Below are 19044 nucleotides of genomic sequence, written 5' to 3'. Positions count from 1 at the left end.
GTATGTATGATCAATTTATAGATAAATACATATTTTTATAACATATGTATCAGAGTCGATCCGGCAAGACCTCCAACTCCAACTTTGACTCTGATTGAAAAAGTTAAAAAAAAAAAGAAAAAACCGATTCCAACTCTGTTTTGTTGAGTCAGTGCATAATCAGATTTTTAGATATTTGCTCAGTCGTATCTACAAAACATAACTTAGTTTGGAAGAAAAATTTTAAAATCTAAATCTTACAAATCAAATTATCTTATGTGAATAATGGGTATTTATATCTTTGAATTTAAAACAATAATTTTAAGGGAGGTTTTGATAGTGAGTTGAGTTTAGATGAAATGAAAGTTGAATAATATATAGTTAGAATATAATTTTTATTTTGAGTTTTAAAAAAATTGAATTATTTATTATTTTTTTTTTTTAAATTTTAAAAAACTATGATAATTATATAAAATGAGATTGAAATAATTTTTGAATCCAAACATTACTCCTAGTGAACAAATTCGCAGACCGTGAGCACTTCTGTGATTTAGCGGCAAACCAGCTGTTCTTGTTTGCATTACGAGTGATACAAAACGATGTCGTAGTGTACCTCGTTCCTCATAATGGCACTCCGGTAATTTGTATCACAGACTACACCAGCTTCGAGCCGCATATATAATCTGAATCTCAGCTAGGGTTTACGAATAACCCTAGCATTTGTACTCTGCAGGTTTAGCCGAGCGAGGACTAGCTTCGCCGTCAGCCCAGAGATCTACGTTCCGACGACTCCAAGATGGTTCGTTTTCCACTCGCTCTGTATTCTTTATAATTCTATCTGTCAACTCAAGTATTAACTTTATTTGGGAATATGCTATATTACATACACATGACGGATAGTTTGTTTCCTAATCTTTGTATTTGATCCGTAATGGGGTTCTTTTTATGTAAATGCTCGATTGCAAATTCTGGAATTTTCCTCTGGTGATTTCTTTCACCAGAAAACCCATAATATGTGGCTTTTGAGTTCCATTCGGGTGACAAAAGCTTTTCCACGGTATTCGATTTGAATGAATCTGAATAGTCGTGTTTGTTTTTTTTTTTCCCCCTCTAATTTCCTGATGAGTCTATTAGCTTGTCAAGTAGGAATTTTATGATCTGGTTCATTCAGATCTGGATATGGGGTTGTTAGATTGTGGAATGGTTATTTTAGTCCAACCCCAGGTGCTTTTTGGTTTTGCATATCTATATTGACGAAGGAATTCTGAGGTTAAGTGTAGAGAGAATATTCAATGAATTTTGTATGATTCTTGCTTTGAGCTTCTAGGTTAATATTAGGTAGTGAATTGTAGGTTTTTAGTGTGCTATAATGCATTCTGGACACTTTATTTTGCATTCTTATGGTTCTAAGTTTTCATTTACTATGTTATGGTACAGGCGAGGGGTTTGAAGAAACATCTGAAGAGGCTTAATGCTCCAAAACATTGGATGCTTGACAAACTTGGGGGTGCATTTGTGAGTGAACCTCATAAACTTAAGTCGTTTGGAACTTGCTTTCTTCAGTGTATGATGTTCTCTAATTTTTCTATGCAGGCTCCCAAGCCATCATCTGGGCCCCACAAATCTCGAGAATGCTTGCCTTTGATCCTTATTCTGCGGAACAGGTTGAAGTATGCACTCACATACCGCGAGGTCATTGCCATTCTGATGCAGCGACATGTATTGGTTGATGGGAAGGTTAGGACTGATAAGACCTACCCTGCAGGATTCATGGGTATGCACACTTGCAACTGATTTGTTAATAGCTTTATGTAGTATTAATAGTAGTATTGCCTTGCGAAGTTAGACCCCATGGCAATAGTAAGCTTTAATAGTGATACGATTATATAAATCATATTGTTTGGTTATTAGGAAAATCGTGTTAATTCCTGCTTTCTTCATTTCAGATGTTGTATCAATTCCCAAAACAAATGAAAACTTCCGTCTCCTTTATGATACCAAGGGTCGGTTCCGTCTCCACTCAATTAGGGATGAAGAGGCAAAGGTTAGTCTAACCAAACTCCTCGGTTGAGTACTGTTATTTGCTTGTTTTTAAGTTGTTAGTTATATACAGTTGTCCTGGATATTACTTTTAAAACCTGGTGCCATCATTTAAAGCATTACACGAAGGGGCATTTTCCGCAGCTACCAAGAATAATAATGCATTCCTAGAAAATCAATTTTATTGCTGTAGTATATTTTGTATGTGCTTTTATGGGATGTGTATACTCGTAATTTATGATAAATGTGAAATAAATCATTCAAAATGTCCTTGGGATGAAAAGTCAAGATATAAGCATCGGTAGTACGTGAAAATACTTGGATATTTTGATCATCCTCATTGGAAGTCTAAATTTAGAGTTCGATCTTAAGACCTTGATGATGAAAGAAGATGGGATTGATAGCTTTTGTTTTTTTGTCATGCTGTCAAAATTTAGGGGAGCCCCTTGGTCTCTCAAAATTTCTGTGCTTCATTTACTTGACCCTTGGTTTGTTAAGGTAATGTTCATGGAGGGAATCATGCAGGTTTCAATGATACTTTTTTGGCTGACTTCTTCTAACTCTGTTGCAGTTTAAGCTCTGCAAGGTTCGGTCTGTGCAGTTTGGGCAGAAGGGAATTCCCTTTCTCAACACCTATGATGGGCGAACTATCCGATACCCAGACCCAGTTATCAAGGCCAATGACACCATCAAGCTGGACTTGGAAGCCAACAAAATTGTCGATTTCATCAAGTTTGATGTTGGGAATGTTGTCATGGTGACTGGTGGAAGAAACAGGGGTCGTGTTGGAATAATTAAGAACAGGGAGAAGCAAAAGGGAAGCTTTGAAACAGTTCACATACAGGATGCCCTTGGTCATGAGTTTGCAACCCGTCTTGGAAATGTTTATACCATCGGCAAGGGTACGAAGCCATGGGTCTCTCTTCCCAAGGGCAAGGGTATCAAGTTGTCCATCATTGAAGAGGCAAGGAAGAGGCTTCAAGGCCAACCGATCACTGCTGCTTAAACAGTATTGTTTATCAATTATAGTTTTAGAGCATTACCTAGGTGGAGTTCACTTTTGCTATTTGATCACCCTTTCATGTGGTCGTGCCTGGGATTCATGTTTTTGCTTTAATTTTGCAGTACCAGGATTTAGACAATTTTGAGTTGCAATACCCTTGATTTTCTAACGAGGGATATCGGACATGTTTACGTGAATTTGAGATTTCTGTTTTGGCATATCTTCTTAAAGGTACCATGCAATTCTAGTTGCAATTTGAGGCAGTTATTGATCTCAATTACAAGATATTTTGCAGTCCCATATTTTCTTCACATTCCATCTGGACAGTGGACACTTTCAGGCTTGAGAACGACACAGGCCGCCCCTATTGAATTCCTAGGTCATCCGTCCACGCACTTTATACTACTGATTGGACTTTCACGAACTATCTTGTTACTTGTGCAACACGAGTTGGTACAGAATATTGCGTGTCATAACCTTCGGCTATATTCTAAGGGATTGGAGGTTGAGATGAGACGGAGAATCTGTAATAAAATAATTTGTGAATAGTAATGATTTAAGTTAAAATATTTTATGGAAGTTTTAAAAAATAGAGAAAAAGTTGAATAATAATTATTATAAAATTAAGATATTATTAAAAATTTAATTATTTTTTATGTTTTGTTTGGAAGTTTAGAAAAATTGTAATAAGTTTGATGAAAAAATTGAAAATTGAAAATTAAAAAATATTTGTATTTGAATGATATTTAGATGTTGAAATTGTTTGAAAGGTTTGTGAAATTAAATAAGGCATAAATCTAACATTGATCTATTTAAATATCTATTTATAATTTTCATTTATACATTTTAATTATAATGGTAATTCAAATATTTATTTCTTATTAAAAAAGTGTATATTAATTTTCTAACATTCATATTATTCTAATAGATATTATTCTAATGGTCATATTATTTTAACGGTCATATTATTCCTATGTATATTTTTTTAATCATCGATTATATTCTTTCGCTACAAAAGACAATATTTTCTCAATAATTTTATTAACTTCAACTCAACTTTTTTTGTAAAATCATTTTTTTTCCTCCTAATAGATCGTTGACTTTTTCAGAAAATGACATTTCTTAATCATTTTGACAAAAAATTTGGGATAGAGAGTGGCATCCTGACGCCTTTCTTGAAATTTGAAAATTTTATATTTTATTTGAAAGTTTAAAATATTATATTTTATTATTATTATTATTTTAAAATTTGAAAAAATTAGAATTAAAATTTAAAAAAATTGAATTATTCATTATATTTTATATAGAGATTTGAAAAAGATGTAATGATGAGATTATATGAGATGAGATTTTTGTGTTGTCTTGTGCTCCAAACCAGCCTCAAAGTTGAGCTCCTCAATAAATTCTCCAAAACATCCCTCAAAAGCGCATCTTCTCTGGTCGTGGTCAAATCAGTAACTACCAACATTCGAAACCATTGTAACTAGATTTTCGCCATTATTAATATATATGGAAGGGTTTTGAAACCTTAATTAGGCTATCAAGTTTGAGTGAAGATCCAATTTTGATGTTTCCACAACCTTATTAAGTAGTCATATAATCAGAAAACTATAATCAGAAAACCTTGGTGTTTTTCTTGCTCAACATTCTAGCCATGGCCACTGTCAAGTACTCATAATCAGAAAACTGAAAACTCGAGAAAACTAAAAGGTCACACATTCAGCACTGGTACCCAGAAAGAATGGCGTGTATAGTTTCATCATGCAGTGACCACATCATGGAGAAGCATTTGATCGAAGTGCCAAACACCTGCAAATCCACCAAGAAACCCATTTGTCTGTCAAAGAAGTATTGAATATTTGACACATCAATACAGATGATATATTGTGAGGTTTAAGGTAGTATGAACTAGTCTATAAAATTACCAACTCCTTTGCCCACCCTTCTTAGCTGAGCTACATATTCTGAGATTTTCTTAATAGCTTCCGCCTAAATAAGAAACAAATGACATTAATCAGACACTCCGGCTATGTATATTATTGATGTCTGAATTAACACTAATCAACAACAACAGTAGCAGAAACAGAACATGAAATGAGGCTTCACCTGTTCAGTCAGGAACTCGCTTTCAACAAAATCCACCAGATTCACATCATTGTTTTCATTAGCTATCTGTACATGATGAGTAAAGCACTCAAACATTAAGAATCCCATCAAAAGATGCTAGTTTAATGTAGTTGATATAATGTTACTCCACCAAAAAATCAAACAGAATAGGACAAAGGGGGAAGATAGAAGGAGAATGGTTGAGCTACTTACTCTGTGTAAATTTAGAAGTTTCTCGTTGTTCAGCTTTTCCAGAGACAATGCTAGCTCCATTGCTGAACAAAAAATACAAGTCATCAACGACAAGGAAAAGATAACATAGCTATTAAATGTGTGACTTAGCAGGGGTAGAACGGAACTAAAACAATGGAGTCCCCACAACTGATAAAAACAAATCAAGCCAAACTTTGCTGGCCCCAGGTAAATGAAGTTTAAAGTTCCAGTTCCACAACATTGCAGAGAATTTCCTTAAAATGATGATATATGAGAAAAACTTGATGGAATTAAAAGGCCAGAAGATGAAATGTCTTTCATTACTCCCCTGCAGTTCAGATGTTGACATCGGGAATTAAGATAATAATATCCGCACAAACCATCCCCTTTGAAATTATACTGGTTCATGCAAGGAACAGTTAAATGACCAAACAAACCGATCTAGAAATGCTATAGAGGGTAAAATTCCATATGAAATTGATTATGGAGTTGCTATTATCTCTATTAACACCCAAATAAGTAACCAAAGCAAACTTACAATGCAATGCATCGCCTCTTTCCGCATGATCAAATTCTGACAAAGGCATCATCATTGATTGTAGTATAACCTTTCCTCCTCGCTTATTCTGATGATGACAAAAACATAATAGGGTTCGTGAGGTATAAATTAACTAGTCTAAACCACGAGAAGATAAATAGCAAGGAAACACAATTGAATATCAAGTATCACAAACGAAAATGACCCAACAAACACCTGATATTCCATCAGTTTCTCAGCATGCTGCCTTTCTTCTTTACTTGAATCCTTGAAAAATCTACACGTACTTAATCAATGATCAATCTGAGCACGCTACCAATTCAACAGGATTAGGAAGATTTTGGATTTACGAGGGATTACTTGGCGAAGCCCTTGAGAGCCACATTGTCTCTGTCAAAGTAGGCATATATGGCATGATACACATAGGAAACGTTGTATTCCACACTGAAAAAAAGTACAAAGTTGATAATGAAAAAGAGAGAAGACCGTACGTATGGTTGAAGTGCAAATATATAGAGTCAAGTAACCCTTTCCTATAATTATCAAGGAAATACTCTAACAACAAAGGGATTATATAAAAAGCAATCTCATAAACTGACATGGCCTTATGTGATTCGTTAGATTGTAAAATTACTTTTATTATAAAGTAGATTTAACAGATCAGATGAAGCCACATCAATTTGTAAGATTATTTTTATGTAATTCCTTTGTGGATGTAGCAATTCTCATCAAAGAGTCATCCTAGGCTGTGGCGAGCAATAATCGCTGGGCATGCGCACAAATTTACATTTTTATTTTTTTCTTCTTTTTATTTTTATATTTTTTAACATATTAAATATTTTTAAAAAATTAAAAAAATTCATCAATACACCAAAAGCAACTTCTTTAATGAAAAAAAAAAAAAACGGTGAAAGTGAGAGGCAAACTCATACCACGTACTAGCATTTTCCAATTATAAAAACCAAAGGAAAATAGAAATGAAATTGAGTATATATATATTGAGAAGCTCAAATATAAATGTCTGTTGAAAGGATATGGAAGACCAGAAGACCGATCCACGACAATTAAAGCGCTAAACGAAAACAAAATCAACGAAATATGTATGAAACATGTATAAACATATATGCGTGTGCATGTATGTATGTACAAATAGATAATGTAAAGCCAACTTGATCTGCTCATTGACGATTGCTTCACACTGGTCGGTGTACTTTTGGCGAGCGAGAGATGCCTGAGGATTATCGGGGACCAAGAGGAGCTCCTTCTTCACCTCTTCAAAAGGTTCAAAGACCATGTCCAATGTGAGAGAGTGGTTATCCTCGTTTGAAGCAGAAACCAGAGCCCCATTACCCACGCTTCTCTTTGGATATAGCCCTCGGACAAAGGACGAAGTCCTCCACTTCTTGCTCTTCAACGAAGCATTGAACATGGAGGTAGAGGACGAGAGCGAGAAGCCATGGCCGCTCGCTTTCTGTGAGATTGCAGAAGCAGACAGGCTTACGAGCATTTTGAAAGAGGCACAGAGAGGGAGAGAAACAACGGATCAGGAAGATGGATGCAATGGATGTGTAGGGAGGAATGCCTGAGCGGGGTTAGAGAATAGAGGCATATGTAGCCGTTGATGATGCAAGGCATGGATGGCTGGGATTGATTTAAGGGAGAGGAGCGCGTGGAATGCTCATGGTCCCCGTGAAAATAATTTACTCAGAGTAATGATATTTATAACATAAATGCTTTGGTCCCGAGTTCAAATAGCGTCTCAAATGAGTTTTCTTCTTTCTTAAGAAAATATTTTTTAATAATATTATGAATTTCTTATTTTCTAAAAAAATATTTATAAAAAATACATAAAAAAAATAAAATGTACTATTCTGTAAACTCATTCGGACCACTGTTTTGAAGGTTGTAGCGGGGCTGTATTTATAAGCTTTAGGTGTACAGTGTATTTTAGTGACGAGAAATAGTGAAATTATATAAAAATAAATAGTTTGAAGTTGTACGTAGATTATAAAATTATTTTTATAGTAAAATAGAATCAATAAATTTATATAAAATAGAATCAATAAATTATATAAATTTACTTAAATTATATAAATTTATTTCAATTTATAAATTTATTTGTAAATAATTTTTTTAATATCTATAGCACTTCTATTTTAAGATGCGCTTGTTTAAAATTGCAAGAAATATAATTTTTTGAATAGTATTTTTAACTATAAATTTTTATTTAAAAGAATTATGTTATATACAATCATTTTTATGTATTTTTTATGCACTCCACTGATGTGATTGGTCAAAACAGTTATTTTATATTAAAAAAGTGACGTAACAAATCACATTAGTGAAGTAAGTAAAAAATACGTAAAATTGACTGCATATAAAATTTTTGTATTTAAAATTTCTATTATTAAAATATTGTTTAATGTATGGTTAACTTGTATCTAAAATACTTTTAAAATTAATTATAGTAGTATTTTAAAATGTAGAATTATCTGTGAGTTATTCTAAAATGGCCCTTATGATAACCCTTATATAAGAGCATCCTTAATGGATTAGTCAAAGTTAAATGATATTTTTTATAAAGATAAGATAAATTTAACTTTTGGCTATTCCATTTACATAAATCTTCATATTGAAATATCTATTTTTTCATTATATAACAATAAAATAATATAGGATGAATTTGGTTTTGACAATTCACATCAAATCTTCACATTGGATTACAATTTATTCATTATATAGTAATGAGTAATTAATAATTTTAAAAATATTTAATTTTTTAATTATTAATTTATTTAATTTTATCATATTTTACTATTCTACCTATTATATATTAATTAGTAATCAGAATAATCATATTCTAATTAAATTAATATATCACTAACTCAAATTAATATAACAATGCATGAACCCAGCCCCTCAACACATGAACCTGTGCACATGAACTCAGTCATTGTGATAAAATATGTGATAGAAAGAAAGAGAGAGAGAAATAATTGATAAAATATATATTTGGTGTATGTACAATAATCTTCAAATTTGAAAATTCTTTTGAAAATAACTGTAACTAAATTATAATTATTTGGAATTTGGCTAATTCATTGTTATCACATTTTATACTTTAATAACTAAATACTCAATAAATTTAGTTTTTAGCTAATCCATTAAGGATGCTCTTTAAAAGTTTCAATTTAATAATTTTTAAAAAAATTAAACTTTTAGTTTTTTTTTCAAGTGATTAAAACATTGCTTACAAATTTAACATGCATATAATTTTTTTCTTTAAAAAGGTGGTTAAAAGCACTTCTCAAACTCAAACCCAAACAGTTACCAATTATATGAATTTTGATTTAATTTATAATACATCAATTAAAAAATTGGTTAGAATCAGCAATATGCATACGTTGGAATCTATAGCTCCAAATAATTTTGAACATAAACAAACAGTAACTGCAAAAGGTCCACCTTTTTGCTGTTTTTAGTCCAAAACCCTCGACGCACTCGCTCCTACCAGAGTCCAGAGTCCAGACTCGCGCAAATGCCTCCGAATATTTGCCCAAGCATCCTCCTCTTTTTCTTCGCCATTCTGAGCTTGGCCTCTGGGGCTGGAGCCATAGGAGTGAACTGGGGCACCACGGCCTCGCACCCTCTACCACCGCCCAAGGTAGTGGAGCTCTTGAAGTCCAACAACATCACCAGGGTGAAGCTCTTCGATGCTGATCCACTTGTTCTCCAAGCGCTATCTGGTTCAAACATTGGTGTCACTGTGGGCATTCCGAATAGCATGCTCAGAAGCCTGAACTCTTCCAAGAAGGCTGCGGAGAGTTGGGTACACGATAATGTCACCCGCTACCTCTCTACTGGAGGCAGTGGTGCTCGGATTGAGTATGTTCTGCGTTTTTTTTTTTTTTTTTGGCTTTTGCGTGATGGGTTTAATTAGATATTTCAATGAGATTTCTGGGTCACGATTAGTTTCTCCTATTATTTTTGAATATGAAAATGCAGCTTTATATATGAGCGGTGGGTATCTGAGTTTTCTTCTGTTTTTATTTCCATTGCTTTTCTTTCATCTTACATATGCTCTTTCGTATCTCTTTTATCATTATTTCTTTTTGCGACTTGGGTTCGTTATCTTTTGAGTTAATGCATCAATATACTTAGTTGCTGCTTGTGGGTTTAGTTCCTTGGACTATAGGTTTCTGGTCAATGGAAAACGTGGATAGATAATCTTTTGGTTTTCTCACTTGGTCGATTAAGAAGAGGCTATGGAAGTTAAATTTCACATTAATGTAGTTTCTGCAAATGAAATAGTTGATGAATTCAAAGCACCCTTCATCACGCCATTACCCTAGCTGATAGGTCGAGTGATGCACTGTAATACAAAAAGAAAGAGCAATGGTCAAATAATAGATGCTACCGTTATGGTACATTTAAGAAGTGAATGGTTAGCAATACTAGTTTCTAACACACCATTGAATATGCTGAGTAGTCTATGTGATAGACTAATTTGCACAGAGACTAATGTGGTAGTTGATCCTGGTCATATCTTAGACATTGCAAGCAAACTATATGGATCAAAACATTGTGCAATATGGAAGTAGGGAATCCAACTGGAAAATCTAGTGCATGGATGAAAATCTGTCGCTACTATCTTCTAGCTCATTTACTATTCTAGGGGAACCTTCTCTGTGAAAGTATAATTCATTCCGTCAATCTCTGGTAAGGGTGATAATCTGGCATATTAGAAATTATCTGCTTCTTGCAGCTGTAATATGTTTAGAATGAAGCAGTGATTGTGTTAGGGCCTATATTGATTGAGTGAGGGACAATAGGAGGAGAGGAAATTCAATTTGTTAACGCAGAATTGCATTCATCTGCGTAATTAGGTTTGCGATGGATGCTTTAACATATATGGTCATGCATGATTCGTCACAAGAACCACATACATGGGCATATGCAATAAAGTATAATAGGAGAAGAAGGAGCTATGCCGAGATCATGAAGAAAATACATATCCATAGAAGCTCAGAGGAAATTTATTAAACAATGTTTGCCCTTCGCGTACTAGGAGCATGAAAATGTAGGGCTTTGTCGATTTCCTGTAGCCGAAGCATTTAGAAATAATCGATGAAAGTTTATGCTTGGTGCTAGTGGCAGATTAACCCATGTTGCTGGTCTTGGTTTCTGGCACTCTGCAAGGCTAGTTTGATCCAGTTGTACCATCATCTTTTTAAGAAGTGTGCTTTCCTTTTTAAGAGGCTTTAAGATTGATTGGTTGGAAAACCAACTTACAACTACTGCCTTAATTTCCCCACCTCACTCTTTTTGTTGATGGGTTTTAAGTTGATTATGTTGTGACTTACTTTTGAATTAAGATTCCACCATGAAATTGCATAGGTTCTCCTCTTTTTTGTCACAATCTTCTTGGTGGACTATTATTTCACAAAGCTTGTTTCCAGCTGAAAGTGTGCCCCTTAAACAGATAAGAATGAGCTCCTAGCAGACTGCCTAGGCAGAACCGGATGCTATCAGCTCCTGAGAAGGCACAATTCTGAATGAGTTGGTGTTTATTAGGGTAGTAAGCTTCAAGAGCAGGTAGAAAGTTGCACCTCTCACGTATTGCATGTTTTGTCAGAAATGCAAGTGAAAGGCAAACCATTAAAGGCATGTGTGATTTGTCTGAAATTTGAATGGTTCTATTTGTGTTCTGTATGGAATCTAATGAACAATCATTATCTTGAATTGGGCCATTTTGAGCCTATTATATATATGCCCTCAGTAACTAATTATTTTGTTTTATTTGGCTTGTCAAAAGTCAAATTGATTTTGCATACCCATAAGGGGGTGGGGTGGGCTCATTCTATGCATACAACTAATCAGATTATCTTCAGGTATGTTGCTGTTGGAGATGAGCCATTTCTGCAAAGTTATGGGGAACAGTTCCATCCCTTCGTCATTGGAGCAGCCACAAACATCCAGGCAGCTTTGATAAGAGCAAAGTTGGAAAGTAAGGTGAACGTTGTGGTCCCTTGCAGTTTTGATAGCTTCCAGTCAGAATCCAGCCTGCCATCAAAAGGACACTTCAGGTCTGATCTCAACAAAACCATGATCCAACTCCTTGCATTCCTTACCAAGCATGGCTCACCATTCTTTGTGACCATCTCTCCATTCGTAACTCTCCACCAAAACAAGAACATTTCTCTTGACTTTACTCTCTTCAAAGAAACTGCACGCCCTCATAATGACAGCCACATAACATACAAAAACAGCTTTGACTTAAGCTATGATACCCTGGTTAATGCATTATCAACAGCGGGATTTCCCAAAATAGATATTGTTGTGGCACAGATTGGTTGGCCTACGGATGGAGGAACTAATGCGACCTCATCCATTGCAGAGACCTTCATGAAAGGCCTGATGAACCATCTTCATGGCAAATCGGGTACCCCACTTAGACCTCGGAATCCACCAATTCAAACATACATATTTAGCCTTTTAGACGAGGATCAAAGAAGCATAACCGCTGGAAATTTTGAGAGACATTGGGGTGTTTTTACTTTTGATGGCCAAGCCAAGTATCGTGTTGAGTTTGGCCAGGGTTCAAAAAACCTGGTGAATGCACAAAATGTGGAGTATCTTCCATCCAAGTGGTGTGTTGTGAACAACAATAAAGACATGTTTAATGCAACTGCAAGTGCTTTAGAGGCATGTTCTGTTGCTGATTGCACTGCACTCTCTCCTGGTGGGTCTTGTTTCAATATTACCTGGCCTGGGAATATATCATATGCATTTAATAGCTACTATCAGCAGCATGATCAAAGGGCAGACAGTTGTGACTTTGGTGGTTTGGGTTTAATCACAACCGTTGATCCATCAGTGGCTACTTGCAGATTTTCAGTTGAACTTCTAACATCGCAATCAGAATCACTTCATGTGACCCTTTTTATCCAGTGGACTACCTCGCTAATAACTATTTTATTATGTCTGTTTAGTTTTACATAATAGATTAGATATGTGTGGGGGAATTTTTGCGGCTCTTATCTCCTCTGGCTTATTGTTGTTATTTGTTGTTGTAAGAGGTTTGTTCTGAAACTTCCTCTACTTCTTGGTTTGTTCATGAATCCTCTTATTGTTTATCTCGCTTTTGAGATTGGCTGATCTTCCTCAGATGACACGAAATTGCCTATTTTGTCATTCTTTAATTACACTTGCTAATATGATTCATTTTAAGTGATCAATCACTCACTTTTGCTAATGTTTGTTACCTTAATGCGGCCATCACATTCCTCCCTAACAATAATCTTGAGAATTCATGGGGTTGAGAAAAAAAGTGATCGGATTATGTAATTTAAATTATTCATCATCTTCTTAATCATTATTTATTTATTAACTCCTAACGTACTATTAGATTATTAAAAAAAAATTATTATTTACTTATGGATCATTCATTGGCCTGTTTGTTTTCACAAATCATCTCATCTCATCTAAAATTATAATTTTCCAAACTCCTAAACAGAATATAAAAAACAATTCAATTTTTTTTAAATCTCAAAATAAAAAATAATATTTTATTTAACATTCATCTCATTTGTGTAACCAAATGAGACCTGATTTAATAATAATAGAATCTCGAATGGATAATGATAAACTTATTACCTCTTATTACTTATTTACTATTTTATAGTGTATTTGAAAATTTTCTTTTATTTATTATTTTTTAAGTATTTTTTAAAAATCATTAATCATTATGCAAAAATTAAAAAAATATATGTAACTTTACTAATAGTCATTTCTTTAATCATCAAGTAAAAATAATAATAAAAAAAATTAAAAATAATAAAAAATAGTAAATTAGTGGCAGGAGGTAGGACACATGTCAATATTCGAATAAAACTTGCTTATACCCCCTGCCAATTCAGGGTGGTGTTTTCTCGTTCAACTCCTCTGTATCGTTGGTTCGAGATGTTTGCGGTCCTCGTTCTTTATTTCTTTTACTTTTTATTTTTTATTTTTAAATTTTCATTGATCAATTAATCCACATTTATTTGGAGGGTGAGGATTTGCACTAGTTAAAGCATTGATATTGGACTAATTAAATGCCAATAAAATCTAAAATATAGATATTTTTGCCAAAATGAATTGTATTGGACTCGTAAAAAACGTTTAGCATCAATGATTCTTAAGTTGGATCCATATTTGGAGATGCACTATTTATTCATCAACTCATATTTTATTCCTAAATAATCAACAATAGTAAATCAATTTCCCACGCTCTCTCTTCCACCTTCTCTCTTTTTTCTCCTCTCCTATTCCCACCCTTCCTCTCGAGCTCGACACCCTTTCTCTCTGTTTGTCTCGAGCCCGACAACAACTTCCTCTCCCTTTCTCTCGTAAAGCTTCATACATCAGTGAGTTTCTCTTCTTTTCTTTGCTTTTTTTTTTTTTTTTTTTCGTTTCGTTGTCCCTTTCTCTATCCATCTAGCCATTGTCCTTTCGTTGGCCTGGGTGAAGGACCAAACAACAACCTTTTGTGTTTGTTCTACACCAACAATCGAAAGCTAGCTTCCTTTCGACCTGTGCTACGATGCCTTTTGAGGAACTTTGATCCAAAGCTCTAGACCATCTCTCCAAGACTGTGTTTTTCGGTTTGAATAAATGCAAGGGTAAAAGTTTCTGAAATTTCTCTTTGATCTTACTTGATTTTGTGCTGTCGTTGGTTGTATTTTGCTGAGTTTAGTGGTTGTATTTTAGTGAGTTTCTTTTAGGTTTTGATTTTATGATCAGAACACAAAATTTGTCCTGAACATGTCCATATTTTTGTGATCATGTCCATGTTTTAGGTTCTATTTTTTTTTTATCATGTCCATGTTTTTCTACAGAGATTTGTTCTAAACATGTCATGTCCATATATGCAAAATCTAATTTTCTACCAAAGAGAACAAGAATGTAATTACTATCCTAATTGGTTTTTATATTAATAGCCGTGAGGTACAAGTGATTTGAATTTGTACGTTTGAAGAACATATTAGTTTATAGTATATTTCCAAAACAAATCTTTCTTGGATTTGTCAAAGTTCAAAATAAGAGGAAGTTTTTAGATTGCAAGAGAAGTGAATATCAGTGCAAGAGAATGTTGAGATGGTTCTTATTATGATTAACTTGTCAAGTAAAAAATCATGAGTTCGGATGGTTTGTTTCATATCTCAGATTTTGTAAACTTCTTGTTGGGTGACTTGGGGCAGGTTGCTACTAGATGTAATTTGTCGCCAAAATATGCCATTAGGCCCCTTACTACTACTTTGATGCACTTGATTTGCACTTTGGGAAAAATATGTTGGATACATTTGCTTATTATCTAAAAGAACTACAACTTTAGGTCATGCATGTTGAAGTGTCAATGAAATATCAACTGTGGTTTTCTCTTACTTGTATATGAGATGAGAGAAGTATATAAAGAACTCCAAGTGCAGTATTTTTCAAAGAAAACACTAGAAGAGAATAATTGTAAAATTTTTGAAGAGAAAGAGGTTACATGATACCAGAGTGAATACGATGGGATTAAAGGTCATATAATGTTGTATTATGTTTCATTAGACAGTTACTATAGATGAGATGATATGCCCACAAGGGCAAAAATGGACCTAGAACGGTTCCAATCAAATGGTTTGGGGTTGGGACTAGGCAGGTTCATGATTGTCACAGCTAAAATATTAAACCAACAGTAGATTAAGACAAAAAATATGCCTATACTTTTAGAACAAGAAAGCTTTACCTAGAATGCTCCTTTTGACTAACTTGATAAAGTACATTAGTATGTATTTCTTCAAACACTGTCTATTTCTTCATAAGACCCATGAACTTACTAATTTTGCAACTTCATTTGGCTTAAATCTAAGCCTTTGAATGGTCTTCACATCATTTATTTGGGCACCATCCATAAATTCCATGGTTAACAATTTTGAGGTACTTAAATTCCAATATACCTTTGGTGCATATACATAGTCTGCAATATGAGCAGACAACTTCCTAAAGTTATCCAAGTATTTCTCACTATTCTTCCCCTCAACCAAAAAATCCATTTCTTGATGGCCATGGCATCAAAGACCCAATAACAATACATATAGAAAAGAATATATAGAACACAAACTTACCAATTAATATGTAAATATATATATATATATATATATATATATATATAGGTTTTGTTAAAGTGTTCTTGCTTTAAATCTGTGATGGTTTACTGATTTTAGGTTTTGATTTACTGGTTTGCTTATTTGCTGGCATGTATAGTGGGTTGGATTTATGTTCTCTATTGTTTTATATTTGCACTAATTTGGAAATGGCATGTATAAGTTTGGTTTGGTTTTTTATACTGAAATAGGCATATATTTGCACTGGGTTAAGTTTGCACTAGTTCGGATTGGAAATGACATGTATTTGCACTGAGTTAAGTTTGTTTTTTTGTTTTTATACTGAACGTGGCTTGGATTTTTGTATACTCATTGTCTATAACTCAGAAATTTTACTGATCCTCATTGGTCATGATCTAGTTGGACAGTGTTTATTACTTGTGTATATGCTTATGGCTGGACAATTTTAATGATGTGTATATGCTCATGGCTGGACAATTTTTATTACTTGGTTTGGTTTTTTATTTTTATATATATATATTGAACTAGGCATATATTTGCACTGAGTTAGATGTGCTGAATTTGAATACTTGGAGTTATAGATCATGTCCTTTCATTTTCAACATTAACATTCACAAAATGTTTGTGTGCTGCATATTTGAAATAGCTTTTTCAATTGCTATCTTTCACTGTGGTTGCATACCTACTACATTTGTTTTTTTCAAAAAATAAATATTCAAGGCTGACTCTTTAAAATTTTAATATTTTTCAAGGATGGATACACCATTCTATAATAACCCATTCTTCACCACTCTCTTACAAAGTGGAGGAGAAGGTTGTAATAGCACCATAACGCAACATTTTAATGTTGTGGTACAAGCAACCTCTATTGACGGTGAAAAGAGGCCTCGTACAAAAAAAGCTCAAAGAGGTGCATCTTTCACTGTAGAGGAGGATAACTTCCTTGTCTCAGTTTGGCTCAACATTAACATTGATGCTATAAGGGGTACTGATAAAAAATCCACTCAAATGTGGGACAAAGTTTTAGATTTTTATCATGAATATAAAAAACCAAACACAGTGAACCGTTCTGTAGGCTCTTTGATGAATCGGTGGTCCTCGATTCAGAAATGCACAAATAAATTTTGTGCATTTTTAGCACAGGTAGAATCATTGCACTTGAGTGGTGCAACGAAGCAAGATAATGTATGTAGCCTTTTCCTTTAAGTATGCAATTATGTAGGGCTAATTTATGAACTAACAATATTCATTCACCTTTCTAGATAGAGAAGGCAAGATTTATGTACAAAGAAATCGAGAAGGTGAGTTTCACAATGGAGCATTGTTGGTGTCTTTTGAGACGCCAACCAAAATGGCAGCATCACATTTCCACCCTTGGTACAAGGAGAATGCCACATGATAAACATCCAGCCATTGAGTAGGAAAGTGAAGTTGTGGTCGCCATTGTGAAGGAGAACGTGGAGGTCCTTCGTGAGAGACCTCCAGGCAAAAAAACTGAGAAAGAAAGGGAGAGGAATCGAAAGTCTTGAGAAGGCCATGATGTCGAGATCAACATGGCCTTAGCTCGAATGACTGACGATAGACACCGGTGTGTGGTAGAGCAAAGAGCAACTGTGTTGAAGGCAGATCGCAATAGATATTCTGAACTTGAACTAAAGAAGAAAAAGTCTAGGCGAAGATGATGAGATTGGATCTTGCTTGCATGAATGCCATGCAGAAAGAATACTTCCTTAATATTCAGAGGGAAATTTTTGAGACATCGAAGTCTTATTTTGGAGGTATATCTGCATCTCCATTGACACCTTATGGAGGTGTGTAACTAGATGTAGAGGTTATTTTTGTTTTGATTTTAGTAGCTGCTCAGCCACATGTAGGTTGGAGAAACATGTGGCTAGGTAGCAACTAGGTGTCAAATGTTTTATGGAAATGTTTTTATGTCCAATAGATGTTTTGTATAGACTGAAATGTATAGTCTGAAGTTGGTGGAAACTGTGGGCAGAAATGTTGCTACTAGTATATTGGGTACTGCTACTGCTAGGATATAAACGACATGATCTTTGATCTTTGGTGGAAATCTGTACATTGGGTACTGCTACTTCTAGCAATTTGACTAGGTACTGCTACCGAATTGGTGGAAATCTGTAGAGATGCTTTGTTTTGTTGCTAGAAAGAGATGCTTTGTTTTGTTGGTAGAAATGTTTGGTAGCAACTGGTTTATGAGCTGTTTTGTTGGTGGAAATGTTGCTGAATGTGTATTTGCAAAAATTAGATCAAAGGTTGCTAAATGTTGGTGCAAATATATTGTGTATTTGCTGAATGTTGGTGGAAATGTTGCTGAATGGTTTATGGCAGGCATTTTGTGGAGATTAAATGTGTATTTGTAAATTATTAAAAAAATTAAAAAAATTATTATTAAAATATATAATATTATATTATTATTTTAACTTTGGAATGACTAGTCCAATGTGGATCTATATCTTTATTGATTTGGACTTTAGCCAAAAGCTCTAGTTTTAATCAAAATTTGGATTTGACCATTGCCAATGCTCTTATATGTTTGCTACGTGTTTCTTGTATCCTATTACGTGACCGACATGTATTTCACATTTAACAGATCTAATTTCACCAAAATTAGACTTAAATTAAAGGAAAATTCTTCTTGCAAGCGAGTTCATGCATTAAATTGCGCACCAATATTGACATGTAAGGCATCTATTTAATGAAACGGTGCGAATTGAAGACAAAAATGATTTTCATGTATCAAATCGCACACCAATGCGCCAAACTGCTTGTACCTAACAAGACTTTAAATTAAAAAGCCTTACTAGGTACAAGCAAGTTTACGTATCAAACCGCGTATCTTTTTTTATTGAAAATAAAAACAAAAGGAGAAAAATTTTAAAAGAAAAAAAGTGTCCTTTATCTCAAGAAAATTATTTCCGTTTTCAATTCGTTCTGTTTCATTAAACGGATGTATTATATGTCAATATTGATACGTAATTTGGTGTATAAAC

At 34.0% G+C, this 19044-nt stretch overlaps 3 protein-coding genes across 3 annotated transcripts; 2 read left to right on the top strand and 1 right to left on the bottom strand.

Annotated features, from left to right (window-relative positions):
- Window positions 1-624: 624 nt before the first annotated feature.
- On the top strand, window positions 625-3240 carry LOC121240481 (40S ribosomal protein S4-3). Its single transcript, XM_041137938.1, has 5 exons — window positions 625-778; window positions 1417-1494; window positions 1573-1753; window positions 1926-2023; window positions 2591-3240. The coding sequence occupies exons 1-5, from the start codon at window positions 776-778 to the stop codon at window positions 3023-3025; spliced, it is 795 nt and encodes a 264-aa protein (XP_040993872.1). The 5' UTR covers window positions 625-775; the 3' UTR covers window positions 3026-3240.
- A 1393-nt stretch (window positions 3241-4633) lies between these two features.
- Window positions 4634-7528, bottom strand: LOC121240480 (ferritin-4, chloroplastic-like). The gene is made up of 8 exons (XM_041137937.1): window positions 7049-7528; window positions 6240-6323; window positions 6096-6156; window positions 5880-5967; window positions 5342-5403; window positions 5129-5194; window positions 4948-5011; window positions 4634-4831 (listed from the first exon to the last, which is right to left on the bottom strand). Exons 1-8 carry the CDS (start codon window positions 7384-7386, stop codon window positions 4782-4784), a joined length of 813 nt encoding a protein of 270 aa, XP_040993871.1. The 5' UTR covers window positions 7387-7528; the 3' UTR covers window positions 4634-4781.
- Window positions 7529-9313: 1785 nt separating this feature from the next.
- On the top strand, window positions 9314-13039 carry LOC121240479 (glucan endo-1,3-beta-glucosidase 9). Its single transcript, XM_041137936.1, has 2 exons — window positions 9314-9764; window positions 11771-13039. Exons 1-2 carry the CDS (start codon window positions 9418-9420, stop codon window positions 12879-12881), a joined length of 1458 nt encoding a protein of 485 aa, XP_040993870.1. The 5' UTR covers window positions 9314-9417; the 3' UTR covers window positions 12882-13039.
- Window positions 13040-19044: the final 6005 nt, after the last annotated feature.

The sequence above is a fragment of the Juglans microcarpa x Juglans regia genome, chromosome 7S, assembly GCF_004785595.1.
Source record: "Juglans microcarpa x Juglans regia isolate MS1-56 chromosome 7S, Jm3101_v1.0, whole genome shotgun sequence".
In the NCBI taxonomy this organism is placed as follows: domain Eukaryota; kingdom Viridiplantae; phylum Streptophyta; class Magnoliopsida; order Fagales; family Juglandaceae; genus Juglans; species Juglans microcarpa x Juglans regia.
The sequence above is the reverse complement of the archived record's forward strand: the minus strand, read 5'-3'. Positions and strand labels throughout refer to the sequence as shown.